Genomic DNA, 23,285 nt, shown 5'->3' with positions numbered 1-23,285 from the left:
TTCCAGAACATGTAACTTCAAGGTTCGATAGAGCAGTGCTCTACAACCTTTTTCGTCGTGGTACACCCTTTTAACGTTTACTCAAAATTCGCACACCCTGACCACATGTCACGCTGATTCCGTAGTAAACCTAATACAAATACAGGGATGTTCAACCTTTTTGCTATTCACGGTTGTACTGCGATTAGATATATAGCATACGGCCGCATTCCGGCGGAGAATCGCCATGGTCCATCTCGACGTCATATACTCATGCAAACTGGCTACTGAAAACTTCGCACGGCGGAGAGCCTTTGTGGGGTTCTGTGACATCACTAATTTCTTGAGATATACCTTGCGTACAATGTTCCCTCTAATTTTTCACGAGTCTGCGCGCACTCACCAACTCACTGCGCGGTCCCTTGGACAACAGTGCGTAACGACTAAAATAAGATCATCACTTCGGCTTTTTTGTGCGAGGCACAGAATTTTCTGTGCTTGGCGACTTTGTCACCAGCGCGCGGCCGCGCACGCGCGCAGCTTAGAGGGAACAGTACCGGGTCGAAACAGTACTTCGTCAGCCCCCCCCCCGAAAAAAAACATTTGTGTTGGGGCGTTGGACACCCATTGGAGCATAACCCAAACTTCTGGGATTTTGACGACTGCCAGTACGGCATGTTTTACTGTTGTACGGGTTCCGTGTATAAGAGAATTTTGCCTATAATAATGATATTAATGGTATAATGGTATATAATGCTAATAATTTTTCATCGTCGTTCAGTCCACGTGATAAGATTTACTGCCAGAGCTGAAGGAGGTTGTGACGTCAGATAGCAAGCGCAGGAACAATCCGCGCTAATGGACAATTGGTATTATTTATATTGATGGTTTCGGTCAACATGCGGCGGTCATTTTTGCCCAAGGTTTTATTTGGTAACACACTTCGCGAAGTCACATGTTGGCCGAATCTTCAGAAGTCTTGGTGTGTCGTTGAGCGGTATGACCGGCTCTGAAATGTAATTTTTTTAAATAAATGATGCGTAATTTTTTTCCCGGGCCGCTAATTAAAAAGGGAACATTTACATACAGTAAATCGCGCGTAGCGCGAAGAAAACCTCGAAGTTATAGATTTGTAGTTTATGCTGATTCGCGAAATACTTTTGGGACCCCTTTGAGCTCGCCCACACAACCCCAATTGGGGGTTACGGTCTCGAGAACACTCCCGCATGCTTACTATCTATGCACCACAATCGCGAGTATAAATGCTAGATTGCTCCAATTGTTGCATGTTGTTATTTTTGACGTCCCCGCAGGATTGCAGGCATAGTGGAAATATAAATTGGAATCGCCCAAACGCGGCCCGCGACTTGATTTGAGATTTCGGAAGAATGCTAAGAAAAGCAGTTTGAAAAGCTGAAATTGATTACAGTTTCAAAATGTTATTGTTGTTGTCTCAAAATAAGCTATTCTCCTGTACCCAACATCACTATTCACTACAACGGCTTTGGTGATGGCAACAACATTCTATCGAGGGAGAATCAAATGAAATGAAAGGGCATTGGGCATGTGCTGTGCATATTCCCTTGACGTGCAATGGCCCAAAGACTGGCAAGACTGATAGACGGTAAGGAAACGGCTTAGGGCTACGTCATCGAATCAAGCTTTACGTCTCGATGGCCTTTCGACTAGTTACGTCTCTCGCTAGCTCTAATATCGATTCCTTAGTCGCTGAAAAGCGATGCCAGATATCGTGCACAGCTCATAGTTCAAAATAAAATGAAATTGATGATCATGATTTATGTTGGGTTTGTATTCATTTGAAAAAATATTACTGCTTCTATGGTAACTATGTTACAGCACAGCAGAGATGAGCATGGATTAGGATTAGGTTTTGAAAAAACAGGATTTGTGAAATTTTGTCGGATTCGGATTGGATTTGGATTATACATTTTTTTCAGAACGGATTAGGATTTGGATTGGATTTACCTATTTTCTGGAAGATTGAAATGTCGTGTGGCGAATGGCGACAAACTTTATTCAGATCATTTATTAATGTAATTATGGTTACTAAGTTATCTTGAATCAAGTGAATCGTCGGTTGTGAAAGAAAATTTTCGAATCCCTGCATTGCATAAATTAGTATTTTTTCTGAATTTCCAGTTGGAATCGGATTAGGATTGGACATGGACTTGAATATGAAAAAGTTATGGATTAGGATTTGGATTTGGATTTGAAGGTTCGGATTTGGATTGGATTAGGACATAGAAATTTCAAATCCGCTCATCTCTGCAGCACAGCGTTGTACTGACATCAAGTTTTAAAACGTGGTTGCTAAGCTGTGTGGCCTATTTTATGCCGATACTGAATTCATGTGGCCCGCGGCCGCTACGAAATTTGCAATGTGGCCCGCGACACGTTGAGTTGGCGACCCCTGTCTTGAGGTGTACCATACACCCGGTGGAAGAGCCCTGCGATAGAATATTTCCTCGCAGATTGCTTAGATCTTCAATGCACGGCGTCACAGCATGCCTTTTTTTCGATTGGTACATTAGCACTTGCGCTAATGTACCAATCCCGCATATTTCAGAACAATTTTGCAGCAGAAGCTACACCAACAGTCGCTGGACTTCTCATGGAAATTGTGAGGTGAGCAATTTGAATATGGGAAATTTTAGGCATGTGGCGTGTACCAATTAGAAAATTTCACGCACATATATCCGTGAATAATTTACACGTTTTGCAGGACGGAGCATCTCTCGAAACCATTATGAGCAACTTGCAAAGACGGGCGGAAAAAGAACGCGTTGAAGCCACAACACACTCAGGTGATATTGCGCTAAATTAAATTTCAGCATTCGTTAAAAAAAAAGCAGCCAGCTGTATAAATTGTTTGTTTTTCCCCATAAAATCCGATTCACAACTTTAATGTAAAATTTGACTTGTTGCACGTGCCGCTAACTTAATTTAATTTGTGAAATGTTTCTTCGCTCAAATTTTAATTCTATAATTCGCGAATTCAGTAATTCTAATTCTAATCGAATTTGGATAAAACTGTATTGCAATAATTCTAATTCCAAGCTCATTTGAAAAAGCTGTGTAGCTATCATTCTAATTTTAATCTAATTGGAAGAAAAAAACTGCTTTGCAATCATTCTAGTTCTGATATAGTTTGGAATAGCTGTGTATCTATAATTCTAATTCTCATCTGATTTTGAATAAAAACAAACTGTGTAGCTATCCTTCTAATTCTAATCTAATTTGGGGAAAAAACTGCGTAGCATTCATTCTAGTTCTGATATAATCTGGGATAGCTGTGTATCTATGATTCTAATTCTCATCTGATTTGGAATATAAACAAACTCTGTTGCTATCATTCTAATTCTAATCTAATTTGGAAAAACAAAACTGCGTAGCTGTCTCCCTAATTCGGATCTAATTCGGAATAGCTGTGTAGTGTGTATCTATAATTCTAATTTTAATCTGATTGGGGATAAAAACAAACTGTGTATCTATCGTTCGAATTCTAATCTAATTTGTAACGGATAAAAATTTTAGTTTTGTCCAACTCATATTCAGTCACGACAATTTTACTACAGACACATCGTCGTTCACACAAAGCGTTGGTATACTTTCGATACTGTTTTCCCACTGCGAAAAATTTGAAACCTAGATTGGATATGTCATGGCTTCAAAAACATTTGACGCAACGCTCCGTATATTCACGGAAATTCCGAGTTTGACCCACACAGCATGGCCGCAAAACGTGATACAATAATCATGGCTAGCAAGCACCCACGAAAAGAATGACTTAATCCTCTCATACTGGTAGGCGACGACACTAGTCGAATCAGCTGAAAGTTCAGCAAAGAATTGCATCGCAATTTCAAAGTCCACGGACAATGTGGATGATTTTAAAATGATTTCTAAAGCACAATTCGTGTGGTATAAATGCTGACTCATTTTATAAGACACACTTTAATTAGATGGATGGCAACAGTCGGCCACCGAAACAATGTCTTATATTGAAACGCCGACCACCAAAAGTAACGATGACATCAAGACTTCGGAACCCGAGGATGGAGGTGATTTTTAACAGAATTTGAGATCATCGCGTAAGAAAATTTATGATATAAGAGTTTCGATTGACACACTTATCACAGATGGAGTGAACAGGTCACATACGACTCAAGCCGCTGAGCGATCTACGACCAAAAACGAGGACGGTCTCACGACGTCGAAGCCTAGGAATGATAGCAGTGAGTTAATGACATGAGAGAGAGAGAGAGAGAGAGTCTTTATTTTCATCCAACCAAAATACATAACAAACGGCAGTGATGGTGGTACAGAAAATATGCATGCACAGTATTCGGTATTAGATAGGAATGATCGATAAGACCGTGAAGGTCATCTAGTCTGATCACACCAGCATCAAACAGGTACAATTGACTCTGAACCATCTGACTGTAAAAAAAAATTAGTTTAAAAAGGAAAATAGAAGAAAAATTAAACGATGGTAGCAAATGATCAATGAAGCAATGTCTGGGCGAGTTAGAGCAACAGTGTTAGTAGTATAACGACAGGAGGTGATCAAGTAGGTCTTTTTAAAATCTATTATAAGGCAATTCACGGATATGTGGTGGTAATGCATTCCAGATGATACGTCCCGAGTAGTCGATAGATCTCTTAGTTAGGTTGCTATTGGGTGGGGGTAAGTAGATATTTCCCTTTGACGAGGATCTCGTGTAATGGGAATGGACATTTTTAGCTGGTCTGAAAAAGTCATCAAACACAGGAGGCAGACTATTGGAAAAATATTTGTGAACAACTTTTGATACTTCGAAGCGATATAGTTCATCAACTCGTAAAATTCGATGCTTACAGTAGCAAGGCGATAAATTGGTACGTAAAGGTGCAGATGAGATCAACCGTATCGCCCGGTTTTGCAATGTTCGAATTCTGCACAAAAATGTTGTGCATGCACTCCCCCATAATACGATTCCATATTGCAGATGAGAGTGGAAAAGAGAGAAGTAGACTGATTTTACATGACTTGGTTTTACGAGGCTTATAACGTGACGACCAGACTGATAATGATCATTGATTGACGAATTCCCCTTCGGGTTTGAAGTGATCAGAATCAGCTGAAAGTTCAGCAAAGAATTGCATCGCAATTTCCAAGTCCGCGGATGATTTTAAAATGATTTCTAAAGCACAATTCGTGTGGTATAAAGGCTGACTCATCTTATAAGAAACACTTTATTTAGAAGGATGGCAACAGTCGGCCACCGAAACAATGTCTTATATTGAAACGCCGACCACCAAAAGTAACGATGACATCAAGACTTCGGAACCCGAGGATGGAGGTGATTTTTAACAGAATTTGAGATCATCGCGTAAGAAAATTTATGATATAAGAGTTTCGGTACTGGTGAAATAAGTGCCCGGAGATTACTACGGCAATAGTTGTTGCATCAGAAAGTGGGTGTGTTGTAGGATTGGAAGTGTTGCACATATACATTGAATTAAGGGTGGAAGAATCACTAGGTCTAGTAAGGAACAAGTGAAAAAAAACCACCCTGCCATATGAATAGCACGGGATCAAATGGGAGAGAATCGTAGAGTTATAAGTTGTCGAGAAAAACGACGTTAGCCCCGCACATGGCGGTAGGGATCTGATAGTCCACACATGTTGTGCTGTTTGCCTACGCATATCTACGCAGGCCGTCAAAGAAGGACATACAATGTACTGTGCTTGGTCCCGTCAGGGGCAGTACACAAATGTCACACGAATAAACACCACAAGCATTTCCGATGAGACACCTGAACAAAATAGACCAAAACGTCAATATTCGAGCCACAAGCGGTGCTATTGTAGCGATCATGGTTCCAGCCGCGGTTCCATCGTCTGGACCGCTCAGTTCTGGTAGAATAAAATCATCCCAAATTAATACCCCGGTTCTGACCGAGCTACGTAGAATGTCAAGTCCAGTATTAAAAGCGCGGGTGCGCAATACGTTCGAAACTGAGCCCTATACGCAACCAATCCGTGTAATCAATCGTCTCGTAACAACAACTCAACACCATGACGAAGTGTCTGACACAATACAAGTGGCCAGAAAAATCGAAACGAACAACTACGTCACAAGCAAGAAACACTTCAGCACCAGGGCGGACTATCATACCCGAGATCAAGGTCGGAAGGTAAGTACCAAATTAACCAGATTCCTTTCGTCAGGGGATGGCCAGAATGTTCCAACAACATTGGGCCGAAACGACGTGACGGAGAGCTGGACGCCAACTGCGAACATAATATTTGCGACGATTAGACCAGGGACCAAATAATAATAATAATAATAATAATACTATTCGCAACGACCACAGCACATAACATAGTGCTGAGAATATCGAGTTGGTCCAAGTACTGCAAAAACAGTACTAGAAAATATATTAGGGGTGTTATTCGTCGTAATAACCAGTAAACGTAAATAACAGCTATTGCTTTGCAGGACAAATTAAAATCGTCAATAATAAAGACGAAATAATTGAACTAATGAATTAATAATTGTATTTCTTGAAGGTGGGGGAGATTGTTGGTGTTAATTTTATGTCTGTCTACCGTCTGAGCGATATTATTTTCAACTATGGAAGCTTTGAAACCTCCATTTGCCACATCGCAACATATTAAGCATTCAGTACAAAGCTACGCAATATGCACGTTATTGGAATGGCATATCTATGAAGACGTGTGTGTTCACACCACAGTCTGACGATCACTTTTGGTCAAAGGTGAACGCACACAGTGGGAATGTGCACTTTTGAATCCAAATTGAAATTAGCTGACATTATAATGTAGAATTGCGTGATCTAACAAACCGCAAAGTTACGGAAAACACTAGCTTTGAATGCTCACGGAAAATATATTTGTTGCAGCGGACTTTGCTTGACGAATATGCTAATAAATAGAAAAATCTTGAAAGGCCCGCTGAACTAATAGTCGTTAATTTAATTGCCCAAGTGACTAAGAAGTAACCCCACCAATGTCTACCATACTGGTCCCCCAAACATTCGGTAACTTACTGCTTTATCAGTAACTCGTGAATTCTAACTATTGGCTAGCGAGTGAATAGTTGTGGCCAAAAAGTATTAACAGCAATTCTAAATTGTTATCATGGTCGGTGTTGTAAGCTGCATGAATGCAGGTGGTTATGCGTGCATACCGCATCACCATTTGCATTAGATATTTCGGAACCAGTCGGTAGGTTTTTGTGTCGGGTGAGTTGATTTTCCAACACTTCTGTCAATTTGGTTTTTACAACTACTGCTGTCTAACGACACGAAGTGAATACCGCTTGTTTCGCGGCTTTGGTTTAGTATAAGTAAATTGCATTACACAATGCGCTACATCGTGCATTCGAGTACACAAAGAAGAGTGGTAATTCTGACATATGTCAGTAACAAAACAGTATGTACATAGCACCAGTCACGACTGCGCGTAAGATCAATAATTGAATTAAAGTACCGATTTCCACAAAAATTACCGGAAATCTCTTGTGCGGTGCAGGCAGTTATGAATAGGTATTCTGTTGAAAGGCCATAAAGTAGTATAGCTCAAAATGGTAGAATGCGAACTATCAACAACTTACCCTTTGCAGTTTAGGCAAAAAAGTACATGGTTTTACAATAACAATAACTAGAATTAATATGCGTGGTGTCGACCATATTTTGAATTTGAACTGTGCAGATTCCACACACATTGTAAATGTATTATGTACTATAGCAACATTTGCGCCTGTCACGAGAAAAAGGTACATTTTGGAATAGCTGAATAGAGGGGTAGTTGCGCTTGGCATGGATTGTCGGGGTTGTGTGACGGCGGATTAGTGCGGGCGTGCGGTTGCGTCGCGCATAGTGGGTTCTGTCGCGTTGAAGTTTTGCGGCCGTGGAAAGATTTAATGTTCACCAAAATCTATTGAAGTCTAAATATAGATTTATCTTCGAATATTGGAACGGATAAATAACAACACCATTAGCCTACTGAATTAGTCTACCTTGGTAATTGATGTTGTATTATGGTGCTCGACAGAAGGGGCTTTGTACCTAAATGTTACGTGGCAAGGAAGGGTTCAGTCGCCTAGCATTCCGTGGGTGATTACCGCTGTCGAGCCCACCGGTTTGTTGCTCGCTGTCTTTCGATTGGCGATGGTGGCGTGGTTAGAGATACCCAAGTCCTAACCTCCTTACGACCCTTTGAGAAGTTACTGAACCTCGTGACAGATTCTGCGGACAACTTGCCCCAAACAGGAGTGTTTTCCGCTAAATTGTAGAACTTGGATTGACTAATAATGTGTGAAAGGACGATATTGTGAGTCAAAATCATACACATATGATGATAACTACACTATATACACGAAAAACCACGTTTTGAACGAAGTAGGTTTTAGTAGTTTCGGGCGCTAGGGAGTTAACAGTGACTGTTACAAGTATAACATCGGGTTTTTAAAAATGGAGAAGTTTTTTTCTGATTTCGGCCCTGGTTAAGTCTGTGGAAAGTAAATTTAATTCGCGCGAACTGGCCGAAGATTGCGACTTGCGTAACAAGCACAAATGCGAATTGCAGAATAAGCAAAAAAATGTGAATTGCGTAATAAGTAAAATTAAGAATTACATAACTAGCAAAACTACGAATTGCATAACAAGAGAAAAAATAATTGATGTAACTAAGGAAGTTGCGGATTGGGTAACAGAGCCAAGTGCTGTTTATGTAATGCGTCAATATGCGAATTTGGAATCAAATTGCGAAACTTTTGCAAAATAATTTTGCAGAAGGCGGTGGGAGTTGCAATGTTGTAATGGCGTGATGACGCGCAGGAAACTGTTAACTATAGCGAAATGGTACGATCTTGCTTAATTGATGGTTTGATCACTCCATGGGACGCCTTATGGGGGCAAGGAATTTGCTTGATGAATGTCCGGATTTGCGTCAGATCCTGGGTTGAGGAAGTGATATACTGCTTATAGTGTCGAATCGGGATGCATGAGCGTTAATGTTTTTCCGCCCAAGACTGAGTATAACTCGAGGGATGGGGCCAGAAAATTCAGTTGACTTTATACAGAGCTCTACGCAGAGTTGACTCTACACAGAGTAGAAAGTTGGCAGATATTGAAAAGAATTGGACTGAGAGAGATGACAGGTTTGACAAATTTTTATAGAACAATAGCACTGGGACATTCAATGGAGTGTGAAGGGTAAATTTTAGACGCAATGACAGAGTCTCAAACTGTTCATTTATAGATAACTGACTTTTGCATGATAGTTAGCCTATTTATATATGATCCCAAACGTATGGTGTGCCAAAATAACAAACCTTAATATACTTTGGTCACAATAGTACAAACTGTAAATCTGATTTTATCGCATAATAACTGAAGCAGTCAAACCAAATGTTACTAAAAGCAGAGAGTCAATATAGCTGTGATACTTAGGCCTATATCTGACATGTTCGCAGATTAAACTCAAGCATATACGGTTATAAAAGTAAGCTCACTTTTCTATACTGAGGGGAGAGAAACTAGTACAAGCTATACATTTAAGAAACTAGTACAAGCTATACATTTATAGAGAAACTAGTACAAGCTATACATTTATAACCGTAATACGATGTTTAACTGCTGAGTATTCACCCGCTTTCTGACATTTCTCCTCTACCAGATAAATTCTGGCTACTACAAAATTCAGTACTCCGTTTGACGCGGACGCTGATACCATTGTTGATATGAATTGAAGTGAATCTTCTGAAATGCGATGCAGTGGAATTTAATGACAAATATAACGCAGGGAGCGTGTCGCTATGGAGAGTATGTCCTTGAAATCTGTCTTTATCACGTGACCAACAATGCAAAAGACATTGCATTGATTTTTAGTGGCATGTATACGCATGTGAGCAATGGTTTTGAACAATAAAATTCTAGAAGAACAAGCTGATATCACGAAGTTTGGAAACCCATATGGAATATGGTCTGACTCTTGCTTCACCTGACTAATTGTCAGAAGTTGACAATCTTTCGTAAAGCAAGCTGCACCAATTATTGCATTCATTCTGCGTTGCTGAAGTATAAATGCTTGTGTCTTGCGGTTGGGATGATTGAGATTGCATCAGATAGTATAATATACTGATATAAGCATAAAATATACCACACAATAAAATTTCGGCCCGCCAAACACTCGCTCACTCATAATTTTGCCTGTGTCTATTAAAGTACTGCCAATCCCTGCTAAAAACGTTTGCAAATACAATTATTTGCGGCACATAATGACAGTAGGTCTGGAATTTTATGATTTATGGTATCAGCCTGCTGTCGACACCTTTTGCTATTATAGCTGTTCCTTACATATAAACTGAAAATGGCATCTTCGCCGTATGATTTTGGCATCTGATTCCAATATCCTTTTGGGCATTGCTTGCAATGGCATAATATGACGCATTGCAGCGTATCGGTTGGAATCGCCACACTGGGGGATTCGATTTAGCCTGTGGCAAACTACTGGGTTCTATGCTAGGTTTATAGTTTTATAGGACAGATGCCATGTCACCATGCAGTCGCAAGTGATCTCAAGCATCACGACTGTTACTAAGATTAATGCGTACATTGCGGAAATAAAATGAATACGTTAATCCGTGATACTTATATTCTTCGGCATTACCGGTCATCGCAATGACTTGTGATTAGGGCTGGTCCATATCAAGTATGTGAGTGATTCGATTCGGAATGGAGTATATATCAGGCTTCTGGTATAATCTGTGCATGTTCCCGCAAATAAGTTCATGATTATAACACACCGGACACTCAAACTTTGACACACTGATATTAAAGGTCAATTGGTTTTTTTCACTTAGTCTAAAGTTCTAAAACATTAGCTGTGCTTTTGCGTATAGCTTGCTTCGTCGTGTCCTAATTTAGGCATTTTGGCACAATAATTCAACGCCAAGTATTTGCGACAATAAGGTCCGAGCCGCATAGACAACTCCCAGGGGTGTCAAACTCATATTACGTTGCGGGCCGGATAATTGTTGAACAATAACGACTTTGCGCAAGACGCCCTATCTAGAAAAAGGACTTGAAAGTTAGGACTGCGCTAGTCATATGTATGTGACGATTCCTACATCGAGGCGCAACTATTCTAGTTTGTGTACGTTGAAATTTGATGAGCTACGAATTTATTGATCCGCTTTAATGTGTGAAAGCTACGACTATCAAAGTCGTACCGTTCTCAAGCCTCCCTTATGTGCCAAGATGCTAACATAAATATAATACGGTGGGCTGTTCACAATTCAATAGCGTGGAAACGCCGGTGTGAGTTCGTGCCTTTCCAAAACGAGCCGCATTGTCACTGAGTTTCAAATGCATAAATCCGCGCTTCATGGATTGTAGCTATACAAAGTAAAAGGTCGTAAATTTAAGCTCTCAACTATAGGCACTGCAAATCTTATATTTCAGAGAATGCCTACACTGCCCCTCCAAATTGTTAAGGTAAGGAATTATAGTAACCGAAAAAATAGAGGTGACTTCTGTAGTCATGAGGCTGCCCATATGAGCCGTTAGTAAGAAGAATTGCCGTTGCGTAAGCAACAGATATAATCACCCTAAATAACTCTCAATAGAATTAAAAACAAAAATTCTTAGATACAATAGAAAAATACACACATCAGTTTTTGCGAAATTGATGTGTCGAATATTGAGTCCCAGGGTTTACGCTTTCGTTTCATGAGATCGATTGCGTCAACGCTAAATTAACAGAACGTGTTCGAACTTTATAATTGCCGATACTCACTATCGTGTTGAGTTAACAAAAATGCCGCCATTTTGTATTTCGAATTCGCGCATGGGTTATTGAATGAACAGTCGAATATGCTTTGTAGATTTAGCCGTTGTGTTGATAGCACTTTGTGCTTATCTGGAATTGTCGTATGCATGTTAGTAGTTAGCTATACCATCAGGTTGCTTTACCAAAAATGGCGCCACCATTTTTCCATGTATGCGAACTTTTGCAGTGAGCTGAAGTGTATGTAATACATGTGTGTATGCATATTGCATATCCATGCCATGTATGGTGCCCACATGAATTGTACATTCAGTTGTAATATCCAATGACTACCAATGCAGACATCATGAATGTGTCCTCTAGTGTTGGCTAATTTCTGGCTCTACCAATATAAAGCCACCAGCAGTCCAGCACTCTCGAAACACAGCCCAAAACGAAGCATCCAGTATCAGACTATATCCACAAAACAGTATATTGACGATTGATTGCGGGAGGTTCTAAAGTCTTTCGACATTGAAGGGTGATGTTCGCATGTCCCCCTGGAAGCTCTTGACCTTATAATGATTGGATCGGCTGCTTGCCACAGTTGCAAAGTATACAGAAATAAAGCAGTGCAATAAAATGGGATTGACTGCTAGCCGAAGTTGCAAAGTATACAGAAATGGAGAAGCCAAATGAAATGTGCTGGAATAGCTCCATGAAGTCGATGAACTAAAGATGAAAAGAGCCAAGAGTATAGAGATATTGCATTCGGAATCTCTGCCTACGACGAACCCTCAACAAACGCCGCTTTCTGTTGGAATGCCCGATCCCCGAATCGACACGAAAGTACTTGATGATGTAAAGTACTCAACAAGGGGTCGGTTTCTGGACTGCTTTCGGTTCTATACCTGCAGCTGGAAGACTGGAGAACTCTTATAATACACGAGTCTGCAAGTTGGTCAACTTGAACTCTGAGTGTATTTTTTGTAACATCTATTGGCATGTTTCTTGTATATTGCATATGCTTGTGTGTCGAGGCAGGAAAGGCCTTCACATTTATATGTGTAAACAAACCTTAGAGTATTGAAAATGTTTGTTAATTGTGTATGATGATGTATAGGTTAAACTATGCCTTGTGTTATAATTGATGAATGATGTGTATGTCTATTTTAACCAAGCGTTGCATAGAGTTACCACATTTCCGTCTGCGCAATTAACTGATTGGAGTATTTGGTTGTATTAAGGTTTTAGAGTACACGTATAAGGTTAGATTAGAATTTTGGACTTAATGGTCATTGGCTGTTGGGAAACAAGACAACATTACAACTGCTGAATACTTCAATCAACATTTACGACTGTGAAAAATCTCAAATCAACATCTACAGATCTACGAACGTCGTCAGTATTACACAAGAGAGCAAAGAGTGTCAACTTTGTCCTACGAAGTATCCCGAACAAGTGTGGACTACTCGCATAACAGTCGTTGTGGAGCTGCACTGTAAAAACAAAATTGGTGGCCAGTACGGGGAACTTCCGGTGCTCAGACGTTGACCAATCGATGCTTTCTAAGACGACTATCGTAAAACTTGTACTTGTCGTATCATTGCTTTTATCTTCTGTATCTCTCCTGATCATATTGGCAGCAATTTATCTGCACGTATCGCCTGGAGCGTTTTCTAATCTGTTGAACGTATTTTTGGGATCAAATAGCAGCGAACCCACTGCTTACGTCAAAACCACGAATACGCCGCCAGGACCTACAGTCTTTTTCAACGCATCCTTGCCTGATCTAATATTTGTCAACAGTACTTCCTCTAGTCAATAGAGAGTACTATGCGAAGAATATTGAAAGCATTTAAAAGGAAAAGGTCGTCAGAAGCGACAAATGAACTTAAACAGGGCATTACCTTGCTTAAAGCAACACAAAAACGCCATGAAGATGTACGGCGACAAGAAAGACAACTTGCTAAAGATGTGGCTGAACAAACGGAGCTATTAAAAGAAGTAAAGACAGCTCTACCGGAGACCATGAAAGGGTTAGAAAAGGCAAAGAAAGAGGTTCGAAAAGCTCAAGCGGACCTCAAAGCTGTTTGTGATGCCACAACAAAAGTTAGCGGGAAGGTCTCCACCGACGTTCTGAATGACATCCTTACGTCAGAATTTGAGCTCGGAAAGTCGCATGCACAGGCTACACGAGATAGCATCCAATCTCCCGTTTTGACAGTAGCTCCAACTGCACCAGAATATGACCCTCCGGCTTACGTTCCTCTCACTGAGCAGCCGTCTGGTAACGTAAAACAAGGACCAACGATGACGGTTCGCAAGGGTCTGGATTGTCATACTGTAACGGCCGTCTATCCTAAGCTACCACGTTCTGACTCGACCTCGTTGTCAGACTCTCGAATGGGAACGGCAACATGCTTCCACGTGGGAAGTGGTGCACGCGCCAAACAGAATAAGCAAAACCCCGTGGAAATGCCAAGCTTCATTAGACTTGGGGGGAACGAGCTCGAGCCCCCCGTTGCGTCAAAACCAAAAAAGAATCCCTTAGATAAATATATGGGGTATCGAGGATGGCAGGAACGTCGTAACGAGGAGAAGGATTCTCGAAGACGAGCGGGAAGTGCGGATGGCGAATCCCGACGGGTGACCTTCCAAGAACAGGGTGATACTAGAGAAGATGCGGAAGACACTGGAGACGACGATTACGATGCTCGTATGCGATTATTGGCACGAGAAATAAAGGAGATTGGGAAGTCTCTACGAAGTTCCGAAAATTCGTCGGTTGAAGATACGGATGAGGGCCGACCTAACAACCCGATTTATCCAAATATACCTCGTTTTACCTCTACTCCTAACGATCGTAGCAGACGGTCAGGCCAACAACAGCCGCACCAATATCCCGGTGTTTCGGCCCCATTGCTCAATGTGTCTGCTAAAATCCAATCAGAAAAAGAAATGCTTCAGCTTATGATGGATCCTGGGGACATGCCACTGCTAAAGTGGATGGAAAATTCGATGCGACGAATACGCCACGGTTCCGGGAATACGGATGTGGATGTTATATTGGCTAATGCGATGCAGAAGAAATTGCGGGCGGCTGACAGACACAAGCAGGCTACTCAACTGGGAAATTTTTTTAATACCAATTCGGGGGAAGCAGAATGGGAATCGGTGATGCGATCCCTTTCCTTATCCAATCCCCAGGGTTTGGTAAATGATGAAAAGATCATTGGGGATTTCCGCAGAAATTATCGCTGGGAGGAAGAGCCGCTACCTATGCTGAATAGCGCTTTGAAGCAACTAGAAATAGACATGGATAGTCTTATTGAGGATAATCCGGATGGATTGCGTCTTTTCCGAAATTTACGACAACGACTTCCAGAAGCGCTCAGACTGATGTTACGAGGCTGGGAAGAAGAGAAAACCTGGCGGGACGTTGCGGAGGAACTACAACTCGTCTGGAACTCCGAGTTTCTGGATGAACAAGAGACGCGCCCTAGGAACCAGGAGACAAAGGAAGTGCGTGACACAAAGCCATCTTTACCGCCTGCACACTCGTCCCGAGGTAATAGCCAAGTGACTTGGGCGGAACCTCAATACCCTGATCATCCACGTCGATATGATGCTTCATATTGGACGGATGATGAACTGAATCAAGGTATTCGACTCTCGATCGCTTGCGGGAGCTGATTGATCCGGTAAATCAGCTCCCAGATAATTTATTACCCCAAACACACAAAAACTGTACATAACACTTCTTTACCCTTATTTACATTTCTTGATACGCCGGATGACCCATTACAGCCCGATTTACGGAATTATTCGGAGGCCAATTGTTGTATTTGATTGATACAATAACGGCTTCGAAATTCCTAGCTGACACGGGAAGCATCCCCAATTTGATAATGAAAAAGGTCGTTATTACTAAATACCCACAAAGCTGGGAGGAACGTCAACCAATAGACATGGAATTGACAGGAATAGGTGGCTCGTCCCAAGTTGATTCCTTGGTAGAGATTAATTTTGATGGTATGTCCGTTCCATTGAACAAGTACAGCAATTACCAAGCATAGTAATTGGGTTGAAAACACCGTCTAATGCGATTGAAGAGTTGTCTTTAGTAACTCTACATGATGGGATCTCATGAGATCAACGGGACGGAACCAAAGTCGGAAGCAGTCCTCGCGACACTGTAACCGATGATGGGGTTGATGGAAGCTGCAAATCAAATAAGCGTCGAGCCGGCACGCTAGCCGTCGCCGCTGGCCGTTGCCGCTGGCGCAAGTACCGAGATGGTAATCACCACTGGTGCGAACGACGAGTTGAAAATAGCAACTAACGTCACACAGAACCCATGGGAAACTATTGGTGTTGAGACAGGAATGCCTGCTAACACCGTTAATGAAGACGTCGAGCGTGGAATCCCCGCTGGCGTAAATAAGGACCTGCACGAGAAAACTGGTCCCGAAGGCTCTTGCGGATGCACTTGTCCGGATAACTGTAAAAATCCGGCCCATAGATGCATGGCGACTGCCACAGCTGACATCGAACGAAGAATGTCCGCTGGCGAAAATAAAGACCTGCACGAGAAAACTGGTCCTAAATGCTTTCGTGGATGCACTTGTCCGAATAACCTTAATGAATCGGCCCATAGATGCATGACGACAGCCACAGTAATGAGTACTTTCCCAAAAGGTTCAAACGAAGCAGCGATTGCCGGTCAACCGGATACACACCCGGTCATGTCCGACAAGGAGTCTGGGGATTTTAGGATGCACGTCTCCCCAGAAAAAGAGTCCCCGGCGGAAAAGGAGTCCGTCGGCGTGACGGTAGGTGCGGGCACGCACCGACATCAGAGGCCTACATCGAAGGACCTCGCCCTCTCTCCACCAACAACAGAACCCCGTTCATCACGAGATTCCCATTAGCCAATGGCTGGCCAAGTTACCACAACAAGGGACCAGTCCAAGCGTTAAGACGGAACTCAAGAGTCTCATCATCGCCATGATCTTTGTAATGACTCAGTGGATGGATATCATCCCTGGGAAGGAATTTGCGGCGTCATTAGAAGGAAAATGGGGATGCAAATGAGAATTGAAGAAATCACGTACGTCATGAAAAGGTGCGACAGAGCAATAGTCTCAAAAAATGGATTGGCGGCCGCCCATGGACATACAAAGGGGACGCCTCCTCAATATTGTAAATATGAAGGTAACGAGGTATTGTACCACATGACGACTGAAAACAATGCAAGACAGATAATGTCTAAAGGCATTGAACGAAAGAACAGGAGATTCATTCATTTGAGCAAAACAATAACGAAGAAAAGCAAAAAACGAAATGTGGTAATTTGCATGAAAGCAGCAGATATAAGAAATGAAGGGCTATTACTGCTGCAATCAAGCGTGAAAGATGTGGTATTGTGTGAAGGCCCTATACCACCAACAGTCATACAAAATCTGTAAATACGTATTGGCAGAAGTGTAAATAAGTATTATAAAGACGGGCAAACGGACAAAATCCCTATAATGGAAGTAAACGGAAAAAACTGAAACCTCGTAACTAAGAAAAATGCTGAGTCAGCATATTTTAAAGCTCGTGTGGAAAAACGAGAGAATAAAAAAAAAAAAAAAAAAAGGTTTAAGTGATAGAAGAAGGTAATTGAATTAAATGATCATGGGGAATCATGATGAATGACGTCAATTATACACACGAGGAAAGCGGGCATATACTGCATTAGTTCCAGAGTTTCGATTGACACACTTATCACTAGGGCGGTTTTTTTTTTGACCTAAAAAAAAGAAAATTTTGACCTAAAAAATCAAGATTTTGACTTTTTTTGACCTAAAAAAACTGAATTTTGACCAAATTTTGACCTAACGTAAGCAAATTAGGTGTTTTCCCACATAATGTTAAAACTGCACCACTCATCTTCATTTCGGGTTGGAACTGACTGTCCTAACGAAGTAGTTTGGCCTGAAAAAACGTTTTTGGCTTAGATACAGGCAACTTTTTACATGAAAAAAAACAATATTTTAACGAAATCTGGCTCCATGAAGAATTCCAGTGGTTACAATATGTATTATGGTAGAAATAATTACAATATTTTGTAGTTCAACGAGAGATACTTTCCTACATTCTTGGGTAGAAAGTTCACGTCCGTACTAAGAAGCCTGCCAAGGACGTTCAACAGCAGCAGTTGTTGGCCGACAACACTCAAGTTGTGCGTACACTGCTGGTGCTGGTGACACACCGTGTTGCTTCATTCTGACAATGTTGTCTACATCAGTGGTTCTCAACCTTTTTGAGCTCGCCGACCGGTAAAATTTCAAGAAATAGTCGGCGGACCGGTGGACCTTCAAAAATTGAATAAACCCGAAATGCAATTGCGATGAAAGCATGCAACCATTTTTGCAAGAATGCTACTGGAGAGTGACATTTGGAGAGTTCTATATGTGTTCATGACGGCATTCATAAAATTCTGCGGTAGTGTGTCGAAGGCCAAAGGCCGTTGATTAACCGACCGTTTTTCATGGTCGCAACGTCGAGACACCTAATTCCGATTTTAAAATGTGTGCTGACTACAAAAAATGTTGAGCATCCCGCCCAAACCTACTCCTGGTCTATATGGAAAGCTGACGACAATATGCGCAGTAATAGCAATTTTGGACGTGTCAATCTCGTTCTCCGTCCAAGACTATACCAATATGCCGTTGCTTTGGAACGATTTCTATCTATATCGAATCAAAGTAGTCGAGTACGGCTACGTGAAATCTGCGTCGCGCGAAACGCAGACAACAATCTATAAGTTGCTCGACCGCTCTCAGCGTGTTTGTTTGCTCTGTTAAATGGGTGGTTCTCAAAATTATGGGAAAACTCCAGGAAACGGTCCCTTTGCAATCTTTGGTATGACTCACGGTCCCTTACCAAATGAACAAAAAACACTCAAAAACGGTGGCCTTGGTCGTCATAGGGCGATGAACTTAATTTCTGGGGAAAGAATCCATCAGTTCAGACCCATATTACCGCTCCGTTAATTTCAACACTATACCTTTAAACATCCAATTCACAAACGGTATTACTACGCGATTCACGAACGAGCCGAATTACCTAACGGCATATGTGAGACTTATTAATTTGTTTCTTTCGGCTTAGTAAGTACCAACCAGTGTTATGAAATCAGTATACTGCTATTTCCTTGTCGCGTGAATCGCAAAGTTTTTAGGGAGTAGATTTTGTCAATATTACAGTAAATAATTTGTTGAAGCATGTTGTTATCTCGTGAACCCAGGTAATGATTGTGGCTACTCGAATAATATAGGAGTCACTCACACGTAACAGACTAAAATTATAGTAAAAATCATTTTCCAATTCGCATTTTAACACTGGGATAATTATTTTTCTCCGGGGGTCGCATTCGCACCGCGCGCGTTTTAGATTAGGACTATTCGGTGACGACTATTTCGGTGCCTGAACATATCAATATCGAAGGTTCCGGTAAACATGCCGCCAGTCAGCTTTTTGCCAGCGCACTTCTCGTGAAGTCGCGTGTTGGCAAAACCGATGTATGTCTTGGTGTGTCCCGGCGCGGAAAATGCTGCCGTTCTTTACGCGCTGCTAGATCAAGTATTTCAGCGGCCTTAGCGATGCTCGCATAATTCAGAATGCAGGAATATTCTTCAGATTTCAATTCTGTAAATTTATCCTTATTTCGTTCCTGGGTGGCCATACGCACAATAAAATCGAAAAATGCATAATGACACTAAAGCGCGCGACGCGAGACTAAAATTTAAAATTGAATAACTTAGCACCAAAATATTCCACTTTACGTTGATTAATGATATTATGGCGGCCACAATCTAGTTTGATTTAGCATAAGTTGCCTGAATTTTGTTATATTCCAAAATTTAGTTTTTTCTGGATAGTTTGAATTTTTCGGAACGTGCTTCCCGGTCCAAAAATTGTTTCGCGGACCCCAAACGAGCCCCGGAACCCAATACGAAAACCACTATGTTCACACATAGCGCTATCGGTCACTTGTAGTTTTCCTGGAAGACAAATTACCATCCCATTGATTTTTAGGCTCACGACATCTAATTTTAATAGAGGTGACCAGACACCTACCTTACGATATAGTGGATGGCTCTTCAGCACGACACTCTGACTGATCTGATGATACCTTGTTTGCCGAGTTCGCATTTTTCAGAGGTCGTTTTATTTCTATTTTGCCAAATGAACTTAAATATTCAGAAATGAACTGCCGATAGCACCCGAATCAATGACAGTCTGGTAATGGTAATTGGTATTCCATTTCTGTTCCAGCGACTTGGTAGAATAGGCAAACTTACCCGTTGGGATCGAGGATGTTTTTATTCAGTTTTAAATGTGATGTGTTGGCTTCTTTTATCAATCAAGGAGCCTTCAACTTATTTTATCTTGTAATTGAAGTCCAAATTACAAAATGTCTGGCGGACCGGCAGAATAGTCGTCGCGGACCGGCACCGGTCCGCGGACCGGCGGTTGAGAACCACTGGTCTACATCACAATTTTTCATCATGCGCTTCTTAATATAAGAATGATGCAATGCACAAGAAGTCTTTCTTCAGTTAGGATATTGCGGTATGTTGACCATAACACCATGTCTACCTTTTATTTGTTTTATTTGACTGTTTATGATTCACAATGAGCAGACGATTAACCGTTTACAACGGTAGGCCTATAAAATAGGCTAAAAGCGGTATTATATCAAATTATAAGTTCACCGACAGTGCAAAATCTACGATATAAACAAAATGCAGACGTCAAAATTTTTTTGACTTTATGAAAAAATTTGACAAATTTTGACCTAACGCTACAATTTTGACAAAATTTTGACAAATTTTGACATGTCAAAAAAAAACCGCCCTACTTATCACAGATGGAGTGAACAGGCCAAATACGACTCAAGCCGCCGAGCGATCTACGACCACAAACGAGGACGGTCTCACGACGTCAAAGCCTAAGAATGATAGCAGTGAGTTAATGACATGACTTGATTTTACGGGACTTATAAGGTGACGACCAGACTGATAATGATCATTGATTGGCGAATTCCCCTTCGGGTTTGGAGAAATCAAAATTCTTTCCTCCCTTATATTTGGCAGCAACTGGTTTTCAAGTCTATTGTTACCTTACAGCGTGGAGCACTTCTCACTTCATATTCCCTAGTGCAGGGCACACCGACTCTGTTCAGTATGGAGGCATCGTTCCAGAGATGAAGTCATTCACGGTGTGCGCTTGGGTTGGACCTGCACCCGACAAAGAGCCTGCGGCTACGCTACGGAAATACTTGGAATTCACACATCTGACGGCTGCTATACTGTCCGAGCGATGCAGTCGTGACTTTCAATCGCGACAAATCAATCGTCCCTGATCATGGAGTTACTACTACTTGGACTGACGCGTGCGACCAAAATGGATGATTTCTTTGTTCAGGTCACGAATTCTATAGTTAGAACTACTTAAGCGACATCAAAACTGATTTTAAACTGGTAATTTGTAGCCTATACATATTATGATTCTACATGAAACTTCGACATTTTGACAGCTCTTCGTCCAGCGGGTTTTCATTCTGGGCGACCAGGAAGCTTTCTCGCATCAGAATTGAACAACTATAGATAATTGTAGTTGTCTAATCAGACTGATTAGAGGGAAATGTCTCTAATCTAATTTGTGAAATGTTGCTTTGTTCCAATTCAAATTCTAATCGAGCTTGTGAGATGTTTCTCGACTCTCATTTCAATTATAATCTAATTCATAGTTTTGTATTAATTCTGTACTTTCCCTCATTAGTTGACTGATTCACGTTGATTACGCTCACTCTCCTTACGTTGCTGTGAGCACGTAATCTGTTGTCAGTTGATTTCGGTGTTGGGTCTTGCGTTATCGTATTTTGACTGTTCTTACTGTGTATCTCAATTGTCGTTTGTTACAGAATAATTTTGATAAAACCTATCTCTAGGTCAGAACAATTTATGTAACTTATTCTTAACACAATATAAATTCCACGAGATAGAGAAGGGATATTTTTATTGCCAGCACCAACGAGATGCTTTGAGGGCGAAGATGCGTTACGACCGTAAGGTCACTTTGTCCGGACCGCCGTTTTTTATCCTCCAAACTATCCTTGAATGCTGAGCGCCTAGCAAGATGGCGGCGGATAGTAGTTTTCGAGTCTTCGGTCTAACCTGACCGGGGATCGAACCCACGACGTGCCGATCAGGAAGCCGGATGCATCACCATTACACTATAGCTCGCTGCGAAACGAGTCAAGTTTTCTGTACAGACATTTGGTGTTCTCATGCTTATGAGAATAAAATCTAGTTGGAATTGGCCTGAACTTGATTCAATGACTAAGTTTCCGCGAATTCAGTCATTCCGATTTTAATCAAACTTTGTAAAAATTTTCATCGCAGCCAATAATTATTCTCGTGGCAGTAACATGTCTTTGAGAGGCCAAGACAGTAACGTATTCAGAGTTAGGGGTTTCGAACACCTTTTCAAAATCCTAAAATTTAAGTTGCTGTCGCGCCGGCGGCCAATATGACTCGTGAATTCGATGTAACCGCCTCGAAACCTTGAATTGCGCGGTACGGTTATTGATCAAAGAGAATATCAAAAATGGTGACGCCGGTATGACTATAGACAACTAACCTACGGTATAACAATGTAGCCGTGGAAATGACATTCACAATTTCAAATTCAAATTACAAACAACGCCATAGCTATCCACAGTTTTGATTCGCAAGCATAGCTTTGTAGAACTGCCGTAAAAATGTACGCGTGTAGCGCAACGTTCTGTTACCGTCGAATACTTTGAGATCTGAGAAGTCGATCAATACTTAGATTTTCGTTATTAGTAGGCCTACATTCAGTTAACATTCGATTAAGATCAGTTATATTAAAATCGAAGTTAATAACTATGAATTGCGCTATCACAGGTGACGCTTGACCCGTCTGTATTAAACATGCGCCTTATCCTTTCGCGCTTTACTTTCGAACAATAAACATGCAAATTGCGTAATTTCCGGAGTAATTTTCGCGCGATGCGCGATTTTGAGTGTCTTGACTTTTTTCTTTAAAAATATAGTGGTGTTCTTGTAATCGGAACCCCGCACTGTACAAATGCGAAACACACAGGAAAATGATGCGCCTCGTCAAGAAATACCAATTTGGAATCGTGTGGGTCTCACGAATAAAGGTTTTTCTCGTGCGTTTGGGTGATTCCAATATATATTATGGCTTTTTTCTACAATCCTAATGAGAGGTCAAAATATAACGATATATAACACAGTGATTAATAGCACCCCGAAAATGAATCATCATTAATTATGTGCCCAAAATTTTCGAAGGCACCCCCTCCATCGGCGCCACCGGAAAATCAGATCAGAGGGGGCTGAGAAAGGATAAATATTTGATAGAAATATGTGCAACTTCCACTATTATCCACGAAGTCCTTTCA

General features: G+C 41.3%; 2 protein-coding genes across 5 annotated transcripts in view; both read left to right on the top strand.

Moving 5' to 3' along the window:
• Positions 1-789: 789 nt before the first annotated feature.
• On the top strand, positions 790-21,595 carry LOC145439807 (uncharacterized). 2 transcript variants are annotated; one of them, XM_080317448.1, is made up of 7 exons: positions 790-2,625; positions 2,723-2,804; positions 3,963-4,061; positions 4,140-4,235; positions 5,244-5,342; positions 20,703-20,798; positions 20,962-21,595. In XM_080317448.1, the coding sequence occupies exons 1-7, from the start codon at positions 2,332-2,334 to the stop codon at positions 21,195-21,197; spliced, it is 1,002 nt and encodes a 333-aa protein (XP_080173574.1). In that variant the 5' UTR covers positions 790-2,331; the 3' UTR covers positions 21,198-21,595. The 2 variants fall into 2 exon arrangements, with proteins under 2 accessions (XP_080173574.1, XP_080173575.1); XM_080317449.1 differs by lacking the exons at positions 5,244-5,342; positions 20,703-20,798.
• The window catches only part of LOC145439811 (stAR-related lipid transfer protein 5-like), a 304,908-nt gene continuing 288,587 nt past the window's right edge, over positions 6,965-23,285 (top strand). Inside the window, exon 1 of one of the 3 annotated variants that reach the window (XM_080317453.1) lies at positions 6,965-13,026. The gene's annotated coding sequence lies outside the window, so the exon portion shown is untranslated. The remainder of the gene's footprint in view (positions 13,027-23,285) is intronic. The other 2 variants (XM_080317454.1, XM_080317455.1) reach the window with 2 other exon arrangements.

Source organism: Botryllus schlosseri, chromosome 5 (genome assembly GCF_051294905.1).
Source record: "Botryllus schlosseri isolate E-star chromosome 5, Bs_hap1, whole genome shotgun sequence".
NCBI classification, from domain to species: domain Eukaryota; kingdom Metazoa; phylum Chordata; class Ascidiacea; order Stolidobranchia; family Styelidae; genus Botryllus; species Botryllus schlosseri.
Note: the sequence above shows the minus strand (reverse complement) of the source record. Positions and strands in the feature narration are given on the sequence as shown.